At 35.8% G+C, this 20,815-nt stretch overlaps 1 protein-coding gene across 1 annotated transcript in view; it reads left to right on the top strand.

The window, feature by feature from the left end:
* The window catches only part of LOC116168118, a 56,696-nt gene that overhangs the window by 13,534 nt on the left and 22,347 nt on the right, over positions 1–20,815 (top strand). Inside the window, exon 4 of the mRNA XM_031483790.1 lies at positions 3,500–3,746. Coding sequence (XP_031339650.1) covers positions 3,500–3,746 — 247 coding nt within the window. The remainder of the gene's footprint in view (positions 1–3,499; positions 3,747–20,815) is intronic.

Here is a 20,815-nt window from a genome sequence, read left to right as displayed (position 1 = left end):
AAATGTATTTATTTTTTTATTCATTTATTCGCTCAAAGAATTTTGACGTATACACTATCCAGTGCCTTCGAAATAAGGAAGGATCAAATATCTCTTTTATTTGGCCGATTTGGTGAGATACGGAAAACTTAAAATGTAATTTCTTCCGGTATCACTTCCAGTTTAACCGGAAATCTATATGCAACTTTTGTTTTTCGAATGCAATGGCCTATGTTTTTTTAAGGTATTTGAAAAAAAGCAATTTGCTGTACGACAACATAAAATATATATATGGTTGTGTGGTGTACTTAACCCCCAGGTTCTACACTAACTTCACACTACAAGAACACGGAAATAAAGTCAACCCGGCAACGTTTAAAAATGGCCACCTGAATGACTATTCCCTCCAAAACTAAACAAGATTCCGCTTAAATTTGAAATGTGGCACGTGATAAGACATCTAAGGCAGGGCCCCCTTACGTTAGTTGTAAACAACGCTTTGACCTGAAGCACAGTAGGGAAGGAACGTAAAATAAAATAAAAAATTGTGACAAGTTTGTTTAATAATGATCGTAATTATTAAGATCTTGAAAACTCGGAAATTAAGTTCAAATAAATTACATTGCAAAGATAAACTTTGAAAATGGTACTTCACCGAATCAAAATAGAAATAGGCTGGGAAAAAAGAACTTACCAATAAAAAAACCAGCCGTAAAATTAATATCAAATTGTGTTGTAAAATTAAATGTTTGTAATGATGTGAATGTGTAACATAAAATTATAACATCAGAACATCACAAAAAGTAGCAGGTAAACTTCAAGAGGAAACATATAGGTTAAAAACAAGTTTTGGGAATAATGGGCCAAGTAAGCAGGTAACAAGATTCTAAGAAAAGATGAAATACACAGGATGTGACTCATCTTTGGTGCAATAAAGTCCTTTTGTTAAAAACAAGATGGAAAATTACATGGCCTTGTAGGCAAATTTAACTAAAAACAAGATACGTGGAAATTATTGAATCGCCACTCATTTATCGCACATAGATTCTAAACTGAAGAGCTTTGATTAGCGTAATCCCGCTCCTGCAAGATGGGTAGCCCGCCCCTGGTTTCGGGTTTTCGAGCCTACAGTTGAATGTCGAAGACAATCGCGGAATTAAGTGTCGTAACTCAATTTTGACTACAGTTTTTTTTCCACCCCCATGACTGCTTCATTCACGGAGAAAATTGTTAGTAACAAACAGCAGATCAGTACATACATCAAACGAATCGGTAATTTCCACATATTTAAATAAAATGAGAACTTATATGAATGTTACTTCAGGGACAAGACCAAGTAATCAACATCAATAAACATAAAAATTAAGCAAGCATTACACCAAAAACGTAAACAAATACAAACAATAGCATAACGGTATTACACATGTGATTCTGCATTGCGGTTAAACCAAGTAAATTTAAAAAACAAAGACACAAAAAATATAGAATGCGGCATACACAACATAAATAATATATAAAGAAATGCAAAAATTACTACCTGCATTTAATTAAAAAAACATAAAACAACAACAAACATTTATGGAGCGACCACATCACCATTCAAGACGTCAAACATAACCCCCGTTCGTGCTTTTTAGATGGCGCAGGCAGCTTTTTCCCACATAGAAATTGCATGGTATTAGCGAGGGGGGGGGCATGGATTTACCATTTTTATCTATTATTTTTTTACTACAGAAAGATAGATCGACGAAGTTATACCTTTGAATCCTGGGCACGGCCGTCTCAATTCAAAAGGGTGCTATCTGCCAATGATCTGCAACCAAATAAAACACAACTAAAAAACGAAAAAGGAGTATTGACACTACTCTTTAATTACTCGGCCTGTAGTTATCAGAAAAATATAAGATGGACATCGAACTTCCCGTCTTTTAAATGCGATCATTTTGGGTTAGCTCTGAACGCCGCCTGCCGGTTTTTCTACAACTTATTAAAACTTCATTCTTAACCATGCTTACTCAATTAAGCGGATTCAAACTTCAATACTCATTAATCCAATCAACACCCCGTCATGTCTCCAAGACTGATATGTGTAAACCACTCGATTTGGATTCGGCGGCTGTCAGAATAATTTAAATATTCCTACTTACGTGTACGGCAGTAATAAACAATTATACAAAATGTAAACATAGAAAATTCACTCCTCGAGCAAACAATTCAGGAACTCCTTCGCATCGAAGCGCCAAACTCAAAACTCCTCCAGACACCGAGTGTTCGGCAAAACTGGATGACTTCACAAATGTACGGTGCGGTCATAACTTCGGGTACGAACTTTGGGGCGGAAAACGGGTACTTCGTTACAATTTTCATACTCGCGCCCGCAACTCCACGGCGACGCTCCCCAGGCGCTCATGGAAATTTCCCTGTAGCTATATTTATCCAGAATCAAACCTAATTTACTTAAAGAAGGTCTCATAAAAATTTCATCAAAATCTAATTACTTTTAAAGAAATTTAAAATAAAAATCGAGAACTTGCCTGAGTTTACCATCTTAAATGCAGCCACTCAGAACTTCTCTCGGCGTATGCTACCTAAAAAAACAACATAACGCGCATATTTTATCTCTTGTGACAGTCAGTGAAATGATTCCACGATGCCATACGTCAGACCGCTGAGGAGTTACACATTTTATTGTTTATTTCAGAGATCAATTTTTTCATATGTGATATACTCATTCCGCCAAGTTTACTAATGTTAAAGCGAGTGTTAAAACCTCGCCCAATATTTTGCATCTTAATCCTTAATCTATTTGTATAGAGGAAGAATTTAGTATTCCAAGGTGACACACGAGAATATGAAACCTAACAACCTTTAAAGACTAGATGTTTTCTATTTATTTTGTTATTTTGAAACTTGCGATGATATATCCTTCCTACGTTACGTTACGAGACGCCACGTCAGATCCGGTTACGTCTTGTCAAGTCGCGACACTTCGCGTTGCGTCATGGGATGTTATGTTAGGCTACGTTACGCTACGTTACGTTACTTTACGTGACTACATTCAGTTACGTTATATTACCTACTTTACATTATATTAAATTATAACACATAACAACTCAATTAACTATGCTCTTCAAGCTAAACCACCCTTATAATATAAGAGAAAAATCTCTTTAAGAACGCTTTTCTGCAAACTGGCTTAAAATTTGTAACTTACCTTTTTCCTTTTTGGTCCTATTTCATAACTCAAATGTTTAACCATCAGACCTCACTTAACACTAATGAATGGACCTGTTATCTATTGGATTGGATTGCAGTCATTTTGATTGAACTGTTCACAACAGTTTTAATAGTTAATAACATGGAATCATACTGTATCTACATAGCGTTGCTCCTCTTAAGATTTAAAAACCCCTGCAACTTAATTTAGATTGCATTACCTATGCCCCTAATTAACGAAATCGTTACCCCCTAGTAACTACTAATGATTAAAGTGATAGTAACGGAAAAATATATTTTCCAGGTTGCAATGATTTGTACGAAGATGACGAGGATGAGGATTCAACGTCACCGTCTCCTCGAAAAAAGACATCAATAGAAGAGCAATGGGAAAAGAATGGCTGTTTTGAACTAACAAGTGTGGAGCAGGAAACTTACGAGAAATACTTTTACGGCACAGAGCATTGGAACTACTTTACGAACGATGAGGACTTGGGACCGGTCATACTTTCAATTAAACAAGAAACACTTAATTCTAGAGATCAATTTAGGTAAGAGATTATCACTGAAATCTAGTCTAGAATCAGGCATACTTTCTACCACACGATAGCCCATTCTCCTTTAAACGAAAACAATTTTTTTCATTTTTGTTTTTCAAAACCTTATTACGTGGAGCTAGTTGGAAAATATATTGAACATATTAGTTAATCTCCAAGAAGACCTAAATCTTACAGACGCCGAGATTAACAAGGATTTTTGTAATGCTTTGAAATTACAAGAGACCTAGGTATATAATATTTTTTTACAAAAAAAATAAGTTACCGGTTCAAACCGGGTTTTTCATGCTGGTGAAATGATTAGAAATTGGGAAAAAATAATTAAAACAGCTGAATTTTTCCGCGAGTGAAAGGGTTGAAAGGGTTGGAAACTGTTTTTCTGCAATTTGTGGCAAAATTATTAATTTTAGGCAAAAATGTTCAATGTAAAAGTTATAAAGAATACAAATGTGAACAACTTTTGTATCTGCACTATTTACACATAACCTTCAATTTTTCTAGAAAAATCGGAAAAACCTTTTTTTTCGATTTTTATTCTTATTTTTGCGAAAAAAAACCGTAGGGGTTTGAAATTTGGAGTAAACATAGCTTGTTTTATGATAAAAAAGGAGACTTTTTTTGGCCCGTAAAGTTGAACCGTCTCCGAGATCTCACGATTTCTGAAAAAAACGCATCTTTTGAAAAATCTATTTTTTTATCGCACAAAAGTGCGCGGGGTAGCAAAATTTTCGGGAAGACTTATAGTTTAATAAACAAAAATAAAAAAATATTATTCCTATAGCAAGAATTCCAGAAAATCACCAAAAACTGGAAAAACAGTTTTAAGATATACACGATTTTTGACATGATAAATTCGTGATAAATCAACGTTTTTAAATTTGTCTTCTTGCTTCCCTTTAATGTTTGCTTAAATATTCTTTTGTTATCTTATGCTCAACTGTTTTAGTTAAAACATCTTTATTATTTCTTTTTTCTGCATTTTTACCGCAATGAAAGCAATTCGAAATAAAATCGAATTATCTTGCTTCCGGATTCCTGAACAATTTGTTTTTATTCACTGACTCTTCTTCCTGCCTGTTTTATAGCTGATGCAATTGCGTTGGGCCTGTTGATAAACTTGCAAAATCTGAAATAAGAACGTTAGTTTTACCGGCCAAAGCAAATGATTTGAGATGTAAAACCTGGAATAAACTTCGTGAGGATTTTATTCATAATTCCTGTAAATTAACGATCAACAGGCACAGCTTAATCCCATCAGCTGTAAAAAAGGCAGGAAGAAGAGTTGGTGAACCAAAACAAATTTAGGAAGCAAAAGAATTCGATTCTTACTTCGAATTGCTTTTATTGCGGTAAAAATGCAGAAAAACGAAATAACAAAGCTGTTTTAATTAAGGCAGTTGGGCACTAGGAAACAAAAGAAAATATTTTAGCAACATTAAAGAGGAGAGAGAAACCATATTTCAAAAACTCTTTATTAGCGGACATCCAATACGTTAATTTAGTTGCTAACAAAGCTATTTACCTACTGTCAAAAACGGTATATCTTAAAACTGTTCTCCCAGTTTTTGCCGCTTTTCTTAAAATTTTTCTATTGGAATAATATTTTTTATTTTTGATTTTTAAAATGTAAGTCCTTATGAAAATTTTGCTACTCCGCGCAACTCTGTACGCTGGTTTTTTCAGAAATCGTGAGATCTTGGAAACGGTTCAACTTTACGGGCCCAAAAAAATATCTCCTTTTTATCATAAAACAAGCTGTTTCCTTCAATTTTCAAAACCCTAGGCCTATTTTTCGCAAAAATAAGAATAAAAAACGAAAAAAACAGTTTTTCCGGTTTTTCTAGGAAAATTGGAGGTTATGTGAAAATAGTGCAGTTACAAAAGGTGCTCATTTTTTAATCTCTATGATTTTTACATCGAACATTTTCGTATAAAATTAATAGTTTTGACACAATTTGCAAAACACCACTTTCACCCCTTTCAACCCCCAGGATTTCACCCGCGGAAAAATTCAGCTTTTTTAATTATTTTTTCCCAATTTCACCTGCTTGAAAAACCTGGTTTCGCCCGGTAACTAATTCTTTTTTTAAATAAATTCTAGAGCTATTTAGCCTGGACTATAATAACGGAGCCTCTTCGTTAATCAGTTGTAATCGCTTCAACTTCCTTGATTTTTAGCGTAACACAACGAAGTTGAGGTAAAGCTTATGTGCTCGTGTTCCGTCCGTCCGTCCGTCCGTCCGTCCGTCCGTCCGTTCCATCGAGATCTCGGCCCCTGGGCCACCTAGAGACTTCGGGTTTTCGCTAATTGATAGCTGTTATGGTCTATATTTGCCCATTTCGATCAGTTTCATTTAACTCCATATTTTGCGCAGACTGCGCAATGCCAACTTTCATATTTATGGAGATATTTCTTTGAAATTTTAACCACAGATGCTTCTAGTAAAGGCAAACATTTCGCATATGGTAAAAATTATGTGGGCATGCGCAGTGACTGCGCAATGCCAACATTCTTATTTATGGAGATATTTCTTTGAAATTTTAACCACAGATGCTTCTAGTAAAGGCAAACATTTCGCACATGGTAAAAATTATGTGGACATGCGCAGGGACTGCACAGACTGCTCATAGCCAACTTTCTTATGTGTGGTAAGTTCTTTGAAACTTTATTTTACTTATTTAACCCCTCTCTTTCTCTGGACGTGGACGTACTTCAATATGCAGATTCGACATTTTGTGTGCTTTCGATGACGATGCATCGTTTCAATACTTTGTGTTACGCGGCAATACCCACGAGTGGGTTTTGGAACATTTTTTTAAACTTTTATGGAAAGCTCATTATGTAAACAACAAAATCGCGAATAGTCGTTATCCTAACAACTCCAAGGGATACATGTTCAATTTCTACAAACATAATGCAAACAACATCTGTTTGGTTTAACCCTTACAATTTATCTGTACGGGTATGTTTGAGTAGCCCCATGGTTCATTTACTTCATACACTTTAGTTTTTGGTTACTCTTACTTACGAAGACGCAAACTGGGGTTCTGCCGTTGGCATCCCCTTTTACGAAGCGGTAACAATTTTACAAAGAATAAATATCGATTTTAAGGTAGCTTTTACAAATTCTATGAATAATTTCTGTGTTTATCTCTTTCGAAACAGCAAAATGTTCTTAAAATAACATGTAATTTACTCCATTGAGTAGGTAGTTATAAAACTAAACCTTTAAGGTTTTTACCCGCACGCGATGGACAGCAAAAAATCCAGAGACTTTAAATTAAACGTTCACTCTTTCCTCCAATTTCAGATTTACGAAAAATTCAAAGGAACGGACTGGGTTTATTACCATTTTTTCACGTTGAGGGTGGTTGAACACCGAATACACTTCTCAAAGGTAAACACACTCATATTTCCGGACCGCGCGTCAGGGGATCGAGATCACGTAGTCTCTGATAAATGCCCTTTGACTTGAATAAAACATTAATTCATATTAAAAACGGAAGAGGAATGCACAGAACTTTCATATTACAGAATTCTTTGTGTTATTGAAAATAAGCGTTGCCACTCTACTTTGCACGTAGTCAGAAAACGCGATTTGCATGAACTTTTAATAAAAAAAAACGTCCCCATTCTTTACCCGTAATACAAACTCCGCGACTATTGTAATGATCTTTGTACACTGATGAATATGAGATAGTGTTAGATATAGTGCGCCCCCTAACGTGAAGTTGACAACTTTGCAAAAGTGATTATACTTAGGACTATAATTAAAATTCTGACTCCTTTGACGTATTATGTAGCAGCATTGTATAGAGAACTCCTATTTAATGGAAGCAGTAGAAACGTGTCCCAACCGGCTATTTATTTATTTTATTTATTTATCACCCCCTCTCTTGTTCTGGGTCGTCAACAACGCTTTTTAGACGTGCCCCTGCAGAAGGTCTTAAGTTGTTCTATACTATTCCGGTATTGACCTTACGAATTAGGACAACTGCAGGAAAACCTAATTCAGAGTAGTCGGCAGAATGTTCGAAACTGATCTGAGGAAATTCCCATCTCTGTCACAGATGAAAAATTCTTACCTCAGCCCAGGTTCGAACACCCGACCTCCGGCTTTATAGCCCAACGCTCTGCCATTGAACTACAAAGTCTAACTATGCTCGTACCATGCACATATTGTTATTTTGCCCATTTTAGATCAATATTAGTGTATCGGTCCAGGCCAGTCACGATTGGCTGATCAATTCAAAATTTAAAAAGACTGAACTCCAATCGTTTAAGCAAAACTATACCTGAATAAACAATAGGGCCGCATTATACGTTGTGTAAATGCAAAGATTGATACGATGAGTGGGTGTTGAGCTGTAAGAAACGGTTGAGTAAACATGAATTAAACACACCAATACCATTGAATAAGTAATTATAGGAAGAAGTAGTATTCTGTAGTAAAAATCGTATACATATAGAGTCCGCCGCGCCGCTAGGCTTTTTCGAGTTTGGCCATCTGGCGTTCGACTTAACAAGTAAATGCGTTCAATTTGGAATAAAATCCGAGTTTTAGAAGATCCCTGTACTTGTCAACGTTGCATTCAATGCTTCAGAGCATCGAACCTCTCAACCAAGGGTCTCCCCTATATTACAGAGGGAGAATGGCGCTGTCGAGGAGGGTGCGCTCGAGTGGAGAGTCTCTCACACGTATTGCAGAGATGCCACGTGACCCACTTCAAGCGCATCAAAAGACACGACGAAGTAGTGAAGAGGGTGGCGCAACACTTTAGGTGAGATGGATGGGTGGAGGAGATAGAGTCACGCGTTTACCACCCCGACCACCCAATCTAATCATCTACTTCACAGGCAAGGACCTGGTCATCGCCGACGTCCAAATATGCTGGGAGGGCTGGGACCGCTCCTTGGCGGAGTCGTGGGAGGCCAAGAGAGTAGTATATGACAATCCTAGATTTAGGGAAGCTGTAGAGCGAAAAAAGAGAAAAAAATATCTCGATCCCTGGTTGGTCATAAAACGCACTTACAATTTACGGAAGCGCGGAAGGACCATCACCGGTCAACTTTGTATCTCGACCGATCGACTATTTATCTCGACCGGTTGACTTTTTATCTCGACCGGTTGACTTTTTATTGTTTTCTTGTATTTTGGTCTTTTAAGGTGTTATTTTTGAGCAAATAGCAAACGCCTTAGCAGTCTAAAGTCGACCGGTTGAGATAAATAATCGACCTCTCGAGATAAAAAAAAGTTTGATGGTCCTTCAGCGCTTTCGTAATAATTACTTACTCAATGCCAATCCTTATAAATGAAATTAAATCGAAACAAGTTAATTGTAAAAATAGCACTGATAGTTCCCCAAGATGCAGACTAGTATAGACGTGGTCACTCGCGACCGATGAAAGCGCATTTTCCCTCCACGGAATCAGTAATAACTCCGGAAAGAAGTGACTGATCCAAAAAATCTTTTGTCGTTTTGGTCTCGGGATTGTGTTCCATCGTATAACCATAACGAAAAAAGTGAAGGACTAGTCGTGGTACAGACGGACAGGCAGACAAACAGACGGGCGCACAGACAGACGGACAAAAGAACAAACGGATAAAGTGCGGGCAATTAGTTAGAACGCAAGTAGTAGGTATTCAAGAGAAGTCGATTATCGCACAAGCAGATCCACATACTAAACAGAAGAAAAGTTAATTAGATTCTCGTATTTCTTACGCACCGTCCGGCAGCGGACACGGGAGAGGAAGCAACATGATACAACGAAAAATCGAAACCCAATGAAGTACCTCCTCCACGGAATGAAGGGTTACTCGACTTATACACCGAAACATCACACTGATAACATACTTTCTCGGGAATACCTAAATAAATACTCAATAAAACAATATTGTTGTGTAAACTACGTCAAGTGGATGTTTTATTTGTATAATAACGATGGGTCACTCTGTATGTGAATTTCATTTACTGTTAACGTTAAATTTTGGTTATAAATAAATTGAAATTAAGCGCAATTCGCTTATCGTCTCATTTGAATCCTAGGTTAATTTTGTGTTGTATCAGAATTATTTAATCGTTTGATTTTGTTTATTTTTTCGGTAATTGTCAATATCGCTCCAAAGCTAATTAGTTTCGATATAAGCACGTGTTATCGCCGAAATTTTTAACACAGGTGCAGATTACTCTAAGGCGGCGCATTGTTGTATAAAGGAAGGAGGAAAAGAGCAAGTGGAAAGAAAAAAGGTTTTTAATAAGCGAACCTGACGTTAAACCACTTCTTTTGTTGGGCAAACGTTTGTGTGGTAGTTGTTCTTTTTCGTCGCGAGAATCCCTGATCATCGGCATCTGCCCAGAACGGTCAAAGACAAGGACTGTTGATCGCGATTGTTATGTACAGAGCGTTTCATACTTTTTTCCCATAGTGCTATCCTTTCTGCTGAAAATTGCTTTGCCGATTTTGCTACTTGCGATTGTAAGGGCGATTTCTTGGCGGTTGTTTTTGTTCATTTTCATTCAGAACGCCAAAGACGAATGTACTTCTCCATTTGTCTGTGTGTGGCGTAAGACAATTCAACGAGTAAAGTAAGTCGAAGGCAAGTCATGTTATTAATAATTCAGTATAAAACGTTCTGTGCTACGGGGGTTCCTTCTGGGCTTGAAAATTACCATCGGTTCCGCCCGGAAAGGCAAACCGTCTTCTTCTCAGGCTGCTCAATCGATAAAAATAAATGCTCCGGCTAACTCAAATCGGTGGGCTTTTAACTCTTTTGAAACTGCGTAACAAACCTTAACCTGCCGCCTACCAGTCTCCTGACGCAACTCCTACTCCTCTCTTTCCTTCCCCTGGTTCTTCGTTAAAGACATAGGCACATTGAAACCAAATAGATAATATATTTAAATGATATTAGAGATACAAACAAATTACAGGGATCTAGCAGTTCTTCTCTCCTCCTTGTAAAAAAAATAGCTTAACAATGACAACTAAACTAAATAAAAAATCCTACCAGGTGAGACTAATTTACTCAAGGGGTGGCCATCCTCTACAGTTTGAAAATTTCAACAACAGGTAATCGTTTTTTACTCCAGCGTGGGCTGGGACTTATTTAAATAAACACAAAAATTTATCCTACTCTTTGGTAATCGTTCATTGGACTTTAATAAACAATCAAATCAAAATTTTTACTATAGCTTCATTACCAAAAAGTGGGATTTTACAGAACGTTACAAATTTAATTAGACTAACCTTTACAACATTTGTACAGCCGATCTTGTGAACTGCTCTTTCCTCTGGTACAGGGTGGATGTGATGAAACCTGACACTTAGGTCTCTGTGACTTCCTAGGGGGTGGCTTGAAATTAACACACGGAAACAAAATCCACGGTGCCTATCCTTCCTCGGAACGAAAGCAAAGTTTAGTGTTTGAACTGAAGCTTAGTCCAGGAAATCCTTCGCGTGGCGAGTGGGAGACGGCTAGTTGCCAAAGTTTCTACACAGCAGGTGTATTTAATTTAAACAGTGACCCCTACTATTTCCTTCCACCGGCTCTTAGAGTTTATTGACTTTGATTCGCCTGCGGGAGACGGATTTTTGAGTTAGCGGCACTGCAGAACACAAATTTTTATGATCACTATCCGACGGTAAACCGCGATTTGTTCTTGGGTGGTTCGACTTATTATTTCACCAGCTCTTCTTGGGGCAAATATCTCTCCAAAACGCAGCGCTCCTTCGACAAATGACCGTACGGCACTAGTAGGAAATTCCACCTGGGGCGGATCCCGAATATCGGCGGCTTGAGGACTAGGGCAGCACTTTGAATTATATATCCTCGAGAAATCACAACGTATCCTAACGCGATTCACTGCATCCAAAGTAAACTGGGGTGAAGCTCAAGGGTTCGCCTAAATATCACCTGATCGGAACCTGGGTCTTCGTCGCCAAAAAATCAACGCGAAAAGAAAATAACACTTCGAAACGGGTGCAAAAAGCACGCAACTGCGAGCAACCGAAATAAACCGGTGGCTCAAACCGCAAGGTACCCCCAAAAAACGATCACTCAAGGTACGTGTTGACTCCTTGACGTACTAACCGCGAGTCTCCCCAAAACGATCCCCTTCTTCAGAATTGAAATGAGAGAACCACACCCAAATTACCATAAAACAAAAATGGCTCCCGTTAGAAATTCTCCCATTGGTTTAGATAAAGAAGACTTAACCCACTCTAACTTGGTCGTCAACCTCCAGGAACTGCTGAATAAGCTGATCTCACGGTTTTCTGCTGACTAAATGAAGACCCCTTATCCCTTGATGGCTCGGTGCTATATCCGCTCCTATTCTCGGTCTAGACGGCGTCTTGGGTGATAAACGAACGACAAAATTCGCATTACTCATGATGACGTCAATCAACTTTGCAATCTTCCCACGACGAAATTAAATCTGAGCGAAATTAAATCTATCGGACCATAGTCTTGAGCGAACCGAAATGCCCAAACACAAAATTTCTAACCGGAACAAATAATGAAATATACAGGGTGACCTGCACTATCATGACAAGAAATTTCGAATTGTTTAATGAAATTTGGCGCGAAATAAAACCACTCGTTACATCTGTTACCGTCAACCGTCTAATACCGCTTTACTAATTAATTTAATTTAAATCTACACGCTACTTCTTTATGAAACAAACTCAACTAATTTTTATAAAACTACATTCAATCAATGCAAAAGGTCGTATATTGCATAGTCATCGCGGTTTTTTTTATAAAATGTGCTCGATGTCCATTGTCGTAAGTGTAGTTTATTTTCTTAAATTTCTAAATTCGTAAACTATTCATACAATCAAAAAAAGAAAACGCAAAGAAATAAACCTGCCCTTGCTTTAAAAGAAGCGTTTTAATAATTTTCTTGAAAATCAAAAACTTTTAGACCAGCTATTTCAAATCAATAAATTGATCACGATGGAGATGTATATTACATAATCCTTATCATAAAAATAGGCAAACAACAAGGCCTGCTTTCAAAATATTAGTATTAAGGTTATTATGCCATAATTTCTGTTAGTTACTTTTTTGACCCGGTATTTATAGCACAAATGCTTTTGAAACTTCATAAAAACCGTTTGATTTGGTATTAAATGTGGCACTCACCCCATACATAAAATAAACTTTACGATAATGCTCTTAGTAACATTCTAATTCTATTGTTTGCTTGGGCTACTACACAAACTTTTAAACACATCGACAATTTTTAACTTGAATTGAGTTCATTAATTTCTATTCCCACCAGGGACCGATTCTGTATGTGTAGAAGGAAAATCGATACCGATACGTTAAATTCCTAATCAGGAAAAGTGCGGAAACACGAAAATGCCAAATATGCTATCGTTAGAATGGACAGGTTTTCGTTGTGAAGAAGGTAAAATCGATGGCTACGGCTAACTTTACGTCGATCAAAGTGAATTTTAAATATTCATGATTTCTATGTCAACATATTAAACCGCAGTAGGTACTTTCAAGCGAATCGAATTCCTTAAAGGTAAACGTTGTAGGTATAAGGGTATAATTTATTTGACGACATGGATCAATTGTACTTAAATGGAGTGGTGAAACATAAAAAATGCAATTGTGTACATTTTTTATTCCATGCAGTTCTTTTAGTGTACTAGATATTTGTAAATTAGTTAGGAAACTTCGTTTTTTACATAGTGATGAAATTATCGGACTTTTTTTAACGAAAAATCGTATGGATAGTGGTACTTTTTTTCACGATTTTTACTATGCGTTTCCATGGAGTTTAGTCCCTGTCTATGAACAATAGCATCCATTTTTGAGTGACAGTTAATCGCGAATGTCAATAAAATTATTCAATTGTGGGTTCTTCTGGATCACTATGCAAAAAAATTTCGTGTACACGTACACGTGTTAAAAGTGTCTTTTTTCCATGAATTTGCTTGATTAACTCGGGCTTCGCCCTCATTAATCAAACTGCAAATTCATGAAAAAAAGTATCACTTTCAAAACTAGTTGTACAAATAACTATTTTTACATAGTGATGAAATTATGGCACTTTTTAAACGAAAAATCGTATGGGTAGTGGTACTTTTTTTCACGATTTTTACTATGCGTTTCCATGGAGTTTAATTCTGTCTAGGAACAATAGCATCCATTTTTGAGTGACAGTAAATCGCGAATGTCAATAAAATTATTCAATTGTGGTTTATTATAGATCACTATGCAAAAAAATTTCGTATACAACACGTGTTGAAAGTGTCTTTTTTTCATGAATTTACTTGATTAACGAGGGCGTACATGAAAAAAGTATCACTTTCAAAACTAGTTGTACAAATAACTATTTCAATAAAATTAAACAATGACACCTAATAAATACTGGGTGAACATTTTGTCTGAACCACTGGATATATCCTCCAAAGAACATTTTTTTCAAAGAAGCTTTTTATTGTATCCAAAGTTATGAAACAGTAGCTACTAATCTACGTTCTTTAAATTTGTGGTCAGTAGCGTACTGTATTAAAAATTATTAACAAAATATGAAAAGGTTTTTTAATAAATTGTTATATAACAGTTTAATTAATACTTATCACTTACTTGCAATCACATTTATAACACTTACACTTAAACATGATTTCATTTACAAATTTATCACCTTGACATTGACGTTAAAACTAAAACTAAACACAACAGGACATGACAATGCCACTCACAAAACACTTGTCCAGCTAGCTCAAAACAAATCAAATTTTAAACTTAGAATTTTATCAGTTCTCCTCGTACATATCCGGCATCTGCTATAAGAAAAATCCTCAATCGACTTCCGAAAATTCCAAAGAATTTATTACACAACTTTTGATTAATACCTAAAAAAATCTTACCATTAAAAAAATATCTGGCATGAAAAATCTATCCGGGTCGCACAATGGGCTCCAATAAACACACAATTAATTGATTGACAATGACAAAGTTTATTCCGAAACAGAATGAAAAATAAATCCAAAGGGGTTACAAATCTTGTTTGGACATACTCCGCACAAATACACAAACGCTGATAGCTTTTGAACTTCACTTTGCTTTATAACACAGATGTAGGTCATAAACAAAGCTGGTTTGATGAGTAAAATGAACAAATTTTTGGTGGTTTTTGGACGGTAGAAACTTTTAACTATAAAGTAATGACAAACCCTGTATAAGAGTTTTACTGCACAGTTAGTGCTTGGTTTACGAACGTCGCCATATCATATCTAATCCTTTATCCACTTTTATGGCGCCTTGATAACATTCCAGAAGGTTCGCAACAATACAATACAATACAATAGTAATGCATGAATAATGATTTTGAAATTTGTTTGTCTAACCAATGTTGCTCATCTACAAACTCACATGAAAATAAAACTTAACAAATAAATTCTAAAGATAAGAAAAGAACAAATACTTGCACCATCATTTTACAATATTTTATCAATTTAAATAAAAGCAATAATTGCGCATTTAATTAATGTAAAAACTGTTCGGTTCGGTACTACACAGGGTGTTGTACCAAACAGGGTTGTAAATTAAAATTACACAATGTATTCAATACTGAAGAATGGAATAGAAGTTATACGAAGAAGGAAGTCAACATTATCAATAGAACCTCCTGAAAGTTTGGACAATTGAATAATCATGACATTGGCCGAGTATTAAAGCACCTAATCGATATGGAAAAGTGCTGCGTATTATAAATTTATATTTCATAAAAACAGTTTAGTTGGTGTTAAGTGCCCCACTAAAGGGAGATAAAATTTATCGTGTAAACGTCAGCTTAAACGAGGGTGTTTGCCGGTATGTGTTAATGATTGATAAGATTTCGTGTTCAATATTTAAATAGTTTACCAAAGCTACCTATATCATCTCCGGCTCGTACAATGCTCTTTGCGCTATTTACTTTTGTAGCTGAATGGAATGATTCAGAATGAGCAAACATAAAAGCCGACAATTGAGAGAGGTAAATAACTTTTATTAGCAGTAAACATAACCTTTGTTGCAAGGGCATATTAAATTCCCGCTGAAATTTTAATCATTCTATTATCCAATAGATACCTATCGCTGACTGAATGGCGCAGTGGAAACGGACGCGTCTACCGAATTATTCAACATTCGTAATTCGTTACCATTGACTTGCTTAATTACAAGTAAATATTGATCAGAATTTTGCAAATTTGCAAACAGTTGAAAACTGGGGTTCCAGTTCAGCGACCATGCCTAGAGATTTCCTCTAATTAGGAGCACTCTCTTTCGCAACTTCAATTGGTAGAAGTATTACACTATACAATCTGGAAGGGAGTGAGACAAAGTCTGAATTTGTCTTTTGACATTATCAATTTACCTCGACGCTACGGCTTTTATTAACTGGCTTTAAGATTCCAAGTGCTCATATCACTTCTTGCGTACTTCATTTTCAATTTCATCCGGTCCAGTCAACCGAAGCACAGTGTGACACGCCAAAGAAAGGGGAAAATTCTTGTCTTGTCAACTACTTATTTCAACATTCACTGTAGGTGAGAAATGAAGTCTCTCGAATCTAGGAAAATTAAAGCATAAACTCCGAGCAAATTACCGAACAATGATGTTACCATGTTTCATTTAATATCATGCATCTGGTGTAAGTAGTATCGAATTTGATATTCAACTTACGAGATAAATTGAAATGGACAGCAAGCAAATATTGCTGTGATAGCACGCAGAGGTTTTTTTTGTTTTTGTGAAAGAATGTCACTCCGCAGGTGTCGTCTTCAATTATTTAAATTAGGCTAGATAGATGTGCATAATCATTGTTTTAATTTAATTTAATAAGTAATTTACATTGTATAAAAATTGCAGGTGTTCCCTTTAATAGCTGTCGGTCGCTCAAGTGTTTTGATAGGGAACCGGTACCAATTTTGATTTTATGCGTAGTCGTTTGTTTATTTACGCGATAATACAAGTGTTTCCAATCGTTTCCAATCGATAGGGTGTTAAAATTTTAAGAGTTTTTAAGTATTTCTTTATCTCTTGCAGTTTTTGAGATATTTTGCTCACATTTAAAATATAACTTACGCTGAAGTTTTTACATCATTAGTAATTTCAAAGATTATGAGAATCTACATGATGTTTTTTCAGGGGTTAAGTTCCATTTTCTACTCCTGAACTTTTTTCGGTGCGCGACTGGTAGATTATAAAATAAGAAGTTGATTTTGATTTAATTGGAAACTAGTAAACGGTCCAGTAGTTTATTTAGATAATCTCTTGTCTTTATTAGTCTTGATAGTTCGCATTTGAAATTGTATCTACTGTTTGCATGTTTATAAATTAAAAGTTTAATTTGTAAAGTGTACTGTGAAATTACAAAACTTTGGGTCATAAAATAAGTCAAAGGATTATCCCTTTCCGCATTTGCATCATATTTAGTAACACCCTGTATAGACTTCCCAAAATACAGAAAGGGAACGTCCTACATTTTAACCGGCCGCCGTACTCGGGTGATATCGTCCAACAATTTAAACTTCTTTTATTCATTTTCAGGTTCCGGATCGTCCTAAATATCTGCGCGTCTAATGACACTAAGCACAATCTAATCAGACGAGGTTTTCTGCAACACATGTAATTAAATACGTTAATTATCCCCACTCAATTGGCCGGATTAAACTTTTCAAATTTGATAGCCAAGTAACGCCCATAGTTACATGGGCTCCATGGCCTTGCAGTTTTATTGCTCGTTTTCGCTTAACATTCAGAAACTGAATTCGGTTATTAATGAATGAAGGGAACTGAAATCATACAATATTAATTTTCTTTCGTCTGCCAAAGGACGAGAGCTTTCGGAAGCTGCAGCAATAATTAAAATATCTCTACGAAAACACTTTTAAAAATACCTTTCCAACGACAACCCACTTACCCCATTCAAAATTACAAAGTTGACTCTGGAAATGGCTATTTCCGGTAACTTGATACAGAAAATATCAAAATTTGTTTCTCCATGTACCATTTAGTTATTAATATTTTCATTTCAACTTCCTACGGTGTAATATATCGGAGAAAAACTGCTAGCACGGGGTGTCTGAAACATCCAATACAATTAATAATACCAGATTGGCAGGTTGTACGTATTCACCATTACATAATAATAATTTGAGAGTACATTATTGATTTTCATTTGTAAAATAAACTCAGGTTCAGGGCCGTATTACCCATTAGGCACACTAGGCAAGTGCCTAGGGCCCGGGAAGGATGGGGGCCCGGAAAAATTAAGGACACGTAACGTAACGTGTAAGATTTTAAAGTACATAACACAACAATTTTACACTATATAGGTAGGGGCAGTACAGGTACTTTTTGCTTTATTTCTTTACATTAAAAATTTGCACTATATTTATATACTATAGTAAATAATGACTAGAATGCGGATAAAAATGCATTTATTTTTATAAAATAAGCGCTTATTATATGCATCAAAACGGGCAAAAAAAAGTGAAAAAAGGGCAAAGTAAGCAAACAAATGCACAATCAACCATCTACACAAAAAAAACCTTTATTCCTCAATAAAACATGATTATGATGAAACTAACTCTAATTAGGTATCGGAAAAACAATTAACAATTATGTATTTCTACAAATTTGCAATTAAAAAATTTTGCCTTCGGTCCGATAAAATATGTTTATAGACGGATAGACATAGATGTCTTTCACTTTTGGCATATTTTTGACCCGGTTAATTGAATTAATATTTAGAAGGAGCTACGAACGGTTTAACGTATATGCGAAAAAGTACACAAGTGTGCTGGAACACGAGTTATTATAATTTATGAAAAGGGGCCCGAAAATTTCATTGTGCCTAGGGCCCTTACAAACCTTAATTCGGCCCTGCTCAGGTTACTTTAATAAACGATCATTATGTTTCAATTAAAATTATTAAGTAAATACCTGTTTTCCTGCATTTGACAAACTGAAATCTAATGGAACGGGGCAAAGTCAATCAGTAAATTAACAGAGTAATAATTAGACATGACCAGTAAGTATAGTATATTTCAACAGAAAAGTCAACATTGATTGTGATATGAGTATAGGTACCTACGTCTACTCGCTTATAAACACTTCGCTCATCCATTGGGAATCTCTAGAGGGTTTTCCCAACGGCGCCGATGGTTTCGAGCTTTATACCTATGTTTATTTATAGCGCAGCGATATTGAGATGAACAATAACTTACTGGAAAGTTACACTACTTTCCCCCGATACCTTTTTTAAATGATACGATGTATAAAACATTATCAATGGCTATTCTAAAAATAACATTTATGCACCAGACGATTGGGTCCCAAATTAACTTTTTTGTTCATTAAACCAAATTTCAAATCTGAACACAAATTGCGATCCATCGCATCATTAATAACCCACAATAACAGTTCAATTATGTTACGTTTATTTTATTTGATTCTCGAATTTAATGAATGCGCCCATAATAGCGGCTGTAATGAAAATAGGTATATTATTGGTTTCATCTCGCGACTTCGTAAATTGGGCTTTCTGAATGAATTTTTTATTTCAATAAAGCTTTCATTCAATTCTTTTATTACACATTAATTTGAAGGTCTAAACCGAAAATTGTTTTAGACGTCTAGATCAATGAACAAATTATTTGTCTGTGGGCGTAGAGTGGAAATGAGAAAATAATTTACATTATCTGCCAAAGAACGGTGTATACCTATGTGTCAACACGATTTATCTGTTAAATCCAGATTCTGTATGAAAAATGAGGACTTCCACACAACAAGAAATCGGGTGTAAAATTCGCGGGGAACGTATAAAAACCCGGAAGAATTGTTTTGGATAAGCAAATCGTAAAAGCATTGGTTTGTGGAATTGTTTCCATAAATTCATAAAGCTCGAAGCACATTTGTCCGAATGGAATCGGCCCGGATCGGACGGAAAAAATCCTCAGTTTATTTATGCACATTTTGTAAATCACGTGCAGGTGTTTGTCCTTGTCTCGCGCCATTGTTTGTGCAGTGCTAAGATGCCAGAGTGATTGAAAGTTTATTCATTACTGAGCTAGCCGTGGTGTTATTTAATGGCATAAAAATTGATTGTTACAGTACAGGAAACCCCTCTTGTAGAAAATGAATTTTATTCTCTGCGGCACTGATAACAGTTTTACTGTAACAATAAATTAATAAATTTTTTGCCATTAAATAACATCACGGCTAGCTCAGTAATAAATAAACTTTTAATGACTCTTATCTTACGGAGAGATGGTTCATCTTCACATGTAATCTGAAAATTATAACCTGATGCTCTGGTTTGATTATTCTTAAATAAATACCCACGTAATTTGACTGGTTTGAATATATTGTTAAAAATAAAATCGTTCTCCACTTTTCTTTACAAGTTTTGTAGTTTAAAGTGTTAATCTAATCTTTTATTCAAAATCCCCGAATCGATTGGTTACACAATGCAAAAAATTCAAAAATAACTCAAATTTATTGATGAGTAAAGGTTTTCTCCCATGAAGAGCTCTTTATTCCTTTTTGATAGGTAGCCAACATTCAGAAAACTGGATGGTGGAACGTTTGGTGCAATACAATCGGACCTTTTGTATCGCCTGGTAAACTTGACCCGTTGGAAGTGAATCTAGAAGGACGTTTGACAATTTAAATCCGGAACAAACTAGGCTTCAGGTTTCTCGAATTGTAATAGTTGAACGTTTGTTTAATTATTGGATTAATTATCCAATGTTTTACAGTAGGATAAAGTCAAAAAAATTACCCTTATAACAGATTTCAACAGCTAGCAAAAGTATGAATTAATTGTCTTTAAACTTTTTTCTATTAGCACCCCTTATGCACAAGGGAGGTGCACAATTTTGATTAACAAACTTGGTTTTTAAGCATCTAGCCGCTCTAAATAAATCCGCAATGAACGTTCTGCACCTTGGACCCCAACGCTTTCGTTGTAACAAGTTATTTAATTGTGAGCGCAATTTTCCGGTTGTGGGGCTAACGAATCTATCATATACTGCGGTTATACGACTTTCG

The sequence above is a fragment of the Photinus pyralis genome, unplaced genomic scaffold (genome assembly GCF_008802855.1).
Source record: "Photinus pyralis isolate 1611_PpyrPB1 unplaced genomic scaffold, Ppyr1.3 Ppyr1.4_LG4, whole genome shotgun sequence".
Lineage (NCBI taxonomy): Eukaryota > Metazoa > Arthropoda > Insecta > Coleoptera > Lampyridae > Photinus > Photinus pyralis.
Note: the sequence above shows the minus strand (reverse complement) of the source record. Positions and strands in the feature narration are given on the sequence as shown.